The sequence below is a fragment of the Austrofundulus limnaeus genome, unplaced genomic scaffold, assembly GCF_001266775.1.
Source record: "Austrofundulus limnaeus strain Quisiro unplaced genomic scaffold, Austrofundulus_limnaeus-1.0 Scaffold5, whole genome shotgun sequence".
Taxonomy (NCBI): Eukaryota; Metazoa; Chordata; class Actinopteri; order Cyprinodontiformes; family Rivulidae; genus Austrofundulus; species Austrofundulus limnaeus.
Genome location: NW_013952407.1, coordinates 3,850,525 through 3,859,497, shown reverse-complemented (window position 1 = coordinate 3,859,497; position 8,973 = coordinate 3,850,525). Strand labels below are relative to the sequence as shown.

The 8,973-nt window shown below is 37.5% G+C and overlaps 1 protein-coding gene across 1 annotated transcript in view; it reads left to right on the top strand.

Moving 5' to 3' along the window:
- The first annotated feature begins 998 nt into the window (after window positions 1-998).
- Window positions 999-8,973, top strand: part of aqp9b (aquaporin 9b) — a 13,389-nt gene continuing 5,414 nt past the window's right edge. The window contains exons 1-5 of the mRNA XM_014027612.1: window positions 999-1,353; window positions 2,087-2,213; window positions 4,517-4,654; window positions 4,817-4,935; window positions 8,427-8,644. Coding sequence (XP_013883066.1) covers window positions 1,252-1,353; window positions 2,087-2,213; window positions 4,517-4,654; window positions 4,817-4,935; window positions 8,427-8,644 — 704 coding nt within the window. The 5' untranslated portion in view covers window positions 999-1,251. The remainder of the gene's footprint in view (window positions 1,354-2,086; window positions 2,214-4,516; window positions 4,655-4,816; window positions 4,936-8,426; window positions 8,645-8,973) is intronic.

Here is an 8,973-nt window from a genome sequence, read left to right as displayed (position 1 = left end):
GATTAACTGTATATACGAGGCGGGAATAAGAGGTGAGTGAGTAGGTTCATTATTATTATTTTTATTATAGGCTTTAGATTTGCACAGAAATCGATATTTATATWTTCTGGGTTTCTTTCTTTCATTAAAAACACTCAAGTGTTATTAACTTGATTGCTAGTTATCTTAGTTAAATAACTTAATAATTGGTATAGCATAATGTACTGTTGTGAATGTTTTGGTTTGTTGCCCTGAGAAGATTTTAGTTGTGAATTGGCACAAATTAATTAAATGAATGTGAATGTGAAAAAAAAATAAATAAAAGAAAAACGTCTGGGAACTGGACCACTATCTTTTCACCTGTTTTACTGGATATTTGCTATTCTGTTAGTTATTATGTGTGTGTTTTTATTTTTCTCAGTGGCATGTAGTTTCCAAATTGCTTACATCTCTTAATATTTCAGTTTAACTGAATTTTACATTGTTAATGACACTGACTCCATTTACATTTTATGTTAATTACAAAATATAAACATAAATATTGTTTTGTGTTTAATCTAAACTATCAGTTTATGATTAACGTAATTAAATTATACCTGCAGATTAATCTTAAAAAGTGCTGTCAATAATAATGATTTATTAATAATTTCTCCTTATTGTTATTGAGCAGTGGTGCCAAAAAATGAAACAGTCAAAGTTGTGCTTTTTCTGTGTTTATACTAATTTAAATAAGCTTTTTTTAAATTAATGCTAGAATGCATGAATTTAAAGCCAAAGTTAGGACATTATATAAATTGCAATTTATATAATTTAACTCCCATTTGTGAGTTTAATTAAAATAAAAAATACATTTCATGAAATATTCTGTCCTCAACCCAAGTTCTATTGTAATTCATTTTATCTCTCACTGGCAGAAAAAGCTTTTTTTAGGGGTTTTTAGATGTAATAAGTTAAATCTATATATGTTCAATGCTTAAAAATTTATATACATTTAAATAATTTGGCATGCAATCAATTATTCATCTTGTTTTCACGTTCTCAGCAGCTGTGTGGGAATGTGGAGCCCACATTATGAGAATTTAAAAAAAAAGTGGACCCCTTGTGGTTATGCAGGGAAACAGAAGCAGAGAGCTTAACGTGGCCCTCAGCTCACACAGAGCTGCTCCATGAGTGGGAGGCAACAACCTGCACCGACGCTCACACACACACTCCATCCCAGTTGTTTGCTGTTTGTTGTGTTCGGAGGAAGACCCTCGAGGAGGCGCAGAAACCATGGAAGATGAGAGCAGGAGGAAGCTGAAGGAGAAATTTGGCCTGAGGCAGGACATCTTTAAGGAGTTCCTGGCAGAATTTCTGGGGATATTTGTCCTGATAGTGAGTATACCTCCCTGCTGCACCTGTCATCCAGCTTAAACAGTCGATTTAAAGCCGTCAGTCTGTCTGCTAATAAGATGTCAAACCCGGTCTCTGAGGACTGATTGCTGTCTCTGTTAACAGATGATAAAAGTTAAAGCTGTAATTCAGTCCTGGCAGTTAAAGACACCATAAGGTGCCACAGGAATACGTTTTAAATGTACAGAATGTTTTAAGCATTTTCTTACTATTATGAAGTTGTAGAAACAAAACCAAGATATTTTATTAAGTTTGGTGACTTACTGGTGCACCTTACAGAAAGTTAAAAATGTCTTACCCTGTGTTGTTTTGAAATGCACAGCAGGACTTTTTAGTGAGTCTGTGCTCCCAGTCTGCAGTCCTGACCACCACCTGTCACCTCCTAAAAGACTCTGCTTTAATGCCTCTGATGGCCCATCAGAGGGGTGATGCAGCTTCCACAACTTGCCTTTTTATTTGTGGATGACTGCTCTCGCCTCAACACTTTTTTCTTTGCTCTCCCCTGCTCCCCCCTCTAAATTAGTTGAGGCCTTTACCTAATAAGTGAGGGATTAATGATTGTTTTGAGCTGCAGCTTGGACAAATTGTCTGTGGCAGTCAGAGGCTGTTTGTGGACAAGAGGGCTAGTGTTAATGGCAAGTATAATTGGAATGATCAAAAACAATGAGTCTTTCTACCTCCACTCTTTGTGTTTTTGTTCTCGTCTGTGTCCCAGCTCTTTGGATGCGGTTCAGTGGCCCAGACCGTGCTGAGCAGAGGGGCTCTYGGAGAGCCGCTGACCGTCCACATTGGTTTCACCCTGGGAGTCATGATGGCCGTCTACATGGCAGGAGGAGTCTCAGGTACAAGTGGCTCACATGCAGGGCCAGATCTACTTTTGGGGCTCCACTGACACTATTTTTATCATGCATGAAAYATACAATTCTGATTATGAGCACGCTGACTTTAAGGTTTCTAGTCACASAKAGCAGTATTAAYGTAATATGRTCCGAAGATTKAACAAACTACAGAAAGGTCATCCGAAGTTAACAAAAAGTTTTCTTTTATAATCATCCATCGCTTGAGTCCAGCCTTGCTCACGTGTGCACCTGAAGTTCACAAACGCAATCAATTAATATGTTGGTGTTTTTCATTAACCTACTGATTGTTCACCATTTGAAATGTCAGACTATGAGTTTGCAATGACAGCAACAGATAAAAATGCACATTTTGTCAGCTGGGATGACAACTATTTAGCAGTTTTGCTTCATAAAAAATTAATATAAAATTAAATTGTCAGTTCATTTATGTTTAACTCCACTTGCATACATGCTAACATAAATGCCAATTTGCTATCCAGTGGTTTTCTCTTCAGCTTGTTTGTTTTTTCTGTTTTCTGATTCCAATTAAAAGATAAAATACATGCACACACCCATAATCATATATGTAAGTAAAATTCTCCACAATGTTTAGCTTCAGGAAAAATTAAAAGTTGTTTCTTTTTTTTAGTCCATTTGAGGCTTTTCTGTGGCCTAAAAGTGACTCTTAATATGAAWGTAATAGTTATTGCCTGCATCTTTTATTTTCTAATGATACCTGTTGTGCTCATTTAACAACCAACTCCTGAATGAAAAGAGCTGGAAGATTTCAGAAGATGAGTAGAAACGCTTGAGGACAAGAAGGTTAATATACGAAGAGCTTTTTCTGCATGACTGGGCCATTTATCTCTGGGGTCCACGACTCAGTGGGAAGCTTCTGTCCAACGACATCTCTGAAGATGATCATAGGTATTGGACTAATGAGCTTTACAGGGGCATGGGTCTGCGGAGATGAGGGGGGGTTCAGGTGTGACCAGCCTTGCTTTCTGGGCTTCCCTGGAAGAGAGGCCCCATAGGAGAAGAAAACACAATTGTTTTCACTTTGTAGTCTTCAGATTTTAGATGACAGTGTATCCAAAGTGTGACACATCATGGTCATTCTAATGACCCGCGGTCTACGTGTGCCTTAAGCAGATTCAGGCAGATTATGTCAGATGCAATTCAGACGGGCAGGTCTGGCTGCTTGTCGTGGCCAGTGTTTGTGAACAGGATGGGGAGATTAACAAAGGGCGCATGGCTGATACCCCCAGTGGTGTTACCACATCGAGGTCAAAGCCAAGATCCTGGAGTGTTAAATAAATGACCTCACACTGTCAGCATGGCCTGCTAACAATTGGCTGGAATGTGTTCAATACTCCTCTTGCTTTAGGAGGAAAACAGATCTGAGGGCACTAGAAACAATTATTACCTATAAAATAAGCTGGAAAAAAATACAAAAATCCTAGAGAATATGAAAAGTTTTTTGCTGATTTGATGAATCTGCTGCACACTGACTTGAAAAATGACAAGAAAAAATAAATAAATGAAATGAAAAATAAAAATTTAACTACCTTGCTAAAAGGGTCATAAATGTTTTCTATTTGATCAAGGAATTAAATAATGAAATAGTCAGTTACTGAATATGTTTATTTATGATAATTCTCATGGTAAATTTAATAATTTTTCACATCAAAATTTTACTGAACTTATGTAAATGTAAATACATTACATAACTAATGTAATTAAGTAGCATTTCTTGAAGGGACACGTCGCTCCCCACATTTCACGCCAAGGTTTTAAATAAAGACTCTCAGCTACTACCACACYACATTCTAGCTCTGTATCTGTACAAATGAATGAGTTTTATGTATTTTGTGTTTTCCAAGTTTTATTAGCTGTGGCAGCCATAATGAGTCAGCTTGAAGTTATTCAGTACAGTACATCAAACTGATCACTTTCTGAAAGTTTAATTCAAAGTCAATCAGTGATTCACGACATATTTTGCTGACACACAAATACAGCAGAAATAAAATACAGAAAGTTGAATGTAATGTCTTATTTTGAACACAATCATCTTTGAAGAATTCTCAATTCTTAATAAATATCAGTGGATATTACTCAACCCATTCCTAAAATAAGAAAATAAAGTTAAATTTATTTATGAAAAAAAATAAAACCTATTTATTATTGTTTTGATTCAAAATAATTGCTCATTTTTTTCTAATGTTTTATGATTTTATAGTTTTACACATATTTTGAAAATCCTGAAGTGTGCAAATAATTTTTCTTGGTTTTCCTCATGACTTCAGGAGCCCATGTGAACCCTGCTGTCTCTCTGGCCATGGTGATTCTGGGGAAGCTACCGTTGAAAAAGTTTCCTGTGTACGTCTTGGCACAGTTCCTGGGAGCTTTTGCTGGATCCTGTGCTGTCTTTGGATTATATTATGGTGAGTGTAAACTCTCTAAACTAAATGAGCTCACCTGACTAATTTAGCCTTCGTGTAGCTCTAAAAAAAGTAATTTGTATTTGAGAAAAATAGAAATAACAGATACTCTTTACAAAGAAATGAATATTTGCACAAATCTATTGAAACATTTCTTCTCTACAGATGCTTTAATGGATTACACCAATGGAGAGTTTGCCGTAACTGGAGTAAATGCCACAGCCAATATATTTGCATCTTATCCTGCAAGTCATCTCTCAGTCCTCAATGGGTTTGTTGATCAGGTTAGTTGTTTTCCCATTATTTTACCTGTTTATGTTGTTTACATGTGATTGACTCACAAAAAATTATTTATTTAACTAAACTAACTAAACAAATAAAGAGGCTGAGTGAGGTGTGTCAGGTGTTCAGGGTGTTGCAGGTATGACAGGTGAACGTGGTGCATGTGTGACAGATGAACAGTGTACAGGTGTGACAGGGGTTCAGGGTGCAGGTGTGACAGGGGTTCAGGGTGCAGGTGTGACAGGTGAACAGGGTGCAGGTGTGACAGATGAACAGGGTGCAGGTGTGACAGGTGAACAGGGTGCAGGTTTGACAGGTGAACAGGGTGCAGGTTTGACAGATGAACAGGGTGCAGGTGTGACAGGTGAACAGGGTGCAGGTTTGACAGGTGAACAGGGTGCAGGTTTGACAGATGAACAGGGTGTAGGTTTGACAGATGAACAGGGTGCAGGTGTGACAGGTGAGCAGGGTGCAGGTGTGACAGGTGTGACAGATGAACAGGGTGCAGGTGTGGCAGGTGAACAGGGTTCAGATGTGACAGGTGTGACAGATGAACAGGGTGCAGGTGTGACAGGTGAACAGGGTGCAGGTGTGACAGGTAAACAGGGTGTAGGTGTGACAGATGAACAGGGTGCAGGTGTGACAGGTGTGACAGGTGAACAGGGTGCAGGTGTGACAGGTGAACAGGGTGCAGGTGTGACAGGTGAACAGGGTGCAGGTGTGACAGGTGAACAGGGTGCAGGTGTGACAGGTGAACAGGGTGCAGGTATACTCAGATGCAGCAGACTAAGGAGAAGTACACTGTAAAAAAGGAAAGTTGGATTTACTTAACCATGTTATGTGACCTGGTTCCACTTAACTGAGTTGAGTAAATTCAATGCAATATACCAGTTTTTTAACCAAAGAACATGAGTATGTTGCTTTGAATTTACTCAACTCAGTTAAGTGGAACGGGGTCACATAACACGGTTAAGTAAATCCAACATTTCATTTTTAGAGTTTATGTGATGACGCAGAGTAATACAAGTGAACTGATGAAAACAAAAGTAATATACAAAATATCAATAAATCTAACAGAAAATGACTTTGGTAAAAATGAATTTTACTGATAAGAAAAGCACTTAAGTAAAAGTCATAAAGCTACTCATAATAAGCAGGAAAGTAAAGGTATTTTTCTTACACTGTAAGAAATGACATGTTGAATTTAGCTAATCAAGTTATGTTAGTTCCACAGCCAAGTTGAGTAAATTGATTTACATTCTCTCAGCTCACTTTAGTGAAACCAGCTGACATTACTTGGTTAAGTAAATTCAACACTTCATTTTTTAGAGTGCATTAACAACTCCTTTCGTGATGAATTTGACTCATATTTAAATTTGTAGCATGTAACGAGGTGGTAAATTCTTAAGTAAAGAAGTAAAAGTATAATTTTTATGTTGTGATGAAATACAATTAAAAGTTGTAATAAAAATGCTTCAAAATATGTAAAATAATATATCATTAAAATTTTCTTAAATAGTATAACAAGGTAAATGTACTGACTAAAAACTGAGAACTGATAAAGGGAAAGAGTTGTGGTCAAGGATTTTTTAATAGATTTTGTTACATTTGTTTTCTGTTTTCTATGTTTTTGTGCCTCCATGTTTTTGATCTTTTCCTGTTTTATAACTGTGGCTGCTGCTCGCTGCTGGTTTTGTTTCCTGCTTCCCTCAGATCTCAATTACTGAAGCACACCTGTTCTTTGTCAGACTTTAGCTCCCTCAACRTATCTTCTTTCAGCTTCTCAGTGGGCCTTTGTCAGATCCTCATCTCTGTACATCTTCTTTTGTAGATGCAGGTTTTTTTTTTTTTTTACCACAAATGGCTTCAAATATTAGGGATTTAGTTACCAGATTTTCTGCTTTTGCAGTTTCTTTGTTCGTCATCTTTCCTCCTGTCTTCTGACTGCTCACAGAACTCAACGCTCACACCATTGGCAAAATACAAACTTTGGAAGCATCTTTTATGCTAAAAAAGTAACTGATTCCTGTAGGACTTATTTGTATACAAGTGGTTAAGCCTTTTTTACTTTTTAACATGAGGATTCTCGTACAAATTTGTGTTATAAAAGAAAATTATATGTAATGGTTTTTTTAATAAATTTTTAGGCAATTACCTCTTAATTACACAAACAAATGTAACATATTTCAAGAAAATAAAGCAATTTCTTAGTAATATGACTTACTGATTTTATTCAGTGTCCGGTCATAAGGCACAGTCTTGTATAAAGTGATAGTGAGTTAAAGTATCTTACTATAGAATTACTTTGATAAAAGTTAAAGTCTCCTCTAAGAATATTACTTGAGTAAAAGTCTTTAAGTATCTGACATTTACTGTACTCATAGCCTGGTATAAACTAGCCCGTTGTAAAAACCAGCCCCTTGTCTGACCCTTTGCTTTGTACAGAGGGTCTGGACTCTCTGCTACTGAGAAACGATTTCTTGCTGGAGGCGTGGCCTTTGTTGAAATTTAAATGATTGGATCTGATTTTAACCAATCGCTAACATTTGGCCGTGACGTATGTAGTGCGCCAGCTTGACCATGAACGAGGCTAAGCTAAGAAGCTAACTGGAAACTGCATGCGCTGTAAACAACCATCCCTTACTGGGAAGAGAGAAGTACCGAGCTGAACCAAGTGGCTGTAAATGAGTACTGCAGGCTTTGAGAGACAACATTAATTTAATTTGGAAGCCTCGTCAACACGGACTGGCTTCATTCACTTCCTCCACTGCCATTGCTAAAAAGGCCGAAAATCGGCGTTGTCATTCACAACTCCTCCTTCTGTTCGCTGATAGTCCCAGTTGAAATTCTACCAGAGAAATCTTTGTCTATGGAAAAAATTCCAGACGGAGCAGAGAAGGGAGACTAGAACTGAGCAGAACTGTGTTGGGAGGCAAGGACCAGGCTACTTAAGTATCAAAAATAAAAATATTGCATAAAAGTGAGCTGTTAGAATGTTCAAAATAAGCTTTATTGGGAGTTCACCTCCCCATATAATAGCAGAAGTAAAAAGATGGCTGAAAAATAATTTCTCAAGTAAAGTATATGTATGTAAAGTAACAAAAGTATTTGTACTTTGTTGCTTTACAGTTCTGCTTAAAGAAAGTAAAGCTGCCTGTCTTGTATAAACTGAAACCAGGGTTGAGGTCCATTAAAAAGCAGAAAAACACAGGGCACAGGTCACTGCTGCAGATGACGTGACTGAAAACATTCTCTTAAAAAGCAAATATAATAACTTAAGTTAACCTAAAGGGCAGCTCAGGCGGGGGTCCTGCACCGAGGTCAGTGTCAGTGTCTGTAAACCAGATTCACATATTGTAATGTTTTATTTATAATAATAAATGCCTTTGAAAGCCTCCATCTGCCTCAGTTATCAACTAATTAATGTAACAGCTTCAGCAGTAATAAAAATGTTCAAATAGTATGTAAATTATCTGATGTTTCTGTTTTCAAGGTAATTGCGACAGGTGCGCTGATCCTGTGCATCCTGGCCATCACGGACAGGAAGAATATTGGCGCCCCGAAAGGCATGGAGCCCCTGTGCATCGGGCTGATCATCATGGCCATCGGGGTTTCCATGGGTCTGAACTGTGGCTATCCCATAAACCCGGCCCGGGACCTCGGCCCGCGCCTTTTCACAGCTGTGGCTGGGTGGGGCATGGAGGTGTTCAGGTAATTTTAGGGGTTAAAAACAAATTACTGCTATCACTGTTTCAGAACGCTAACCATCCAAGGATATGATGGGATTATCCACACATAACTGATAAGAAAAACATCAAATAAATCTTCTAGTTTGCCTGCAGAAGTCAGTATTTAACTCAGCTTTTGGATGAACAACAACAGATTTTTTTATATCATCTGAAGAGGAGTCTGTTCATCACAATCTAAATAAATATTTTAAATACAACACGCTTCCTGCATTATAAGAGCAAGCTTTAGAACCAAAGTGAACAGGGAATGTTTCCCTGCATATAAATATAAATTATTTAAAAGTTTATTAC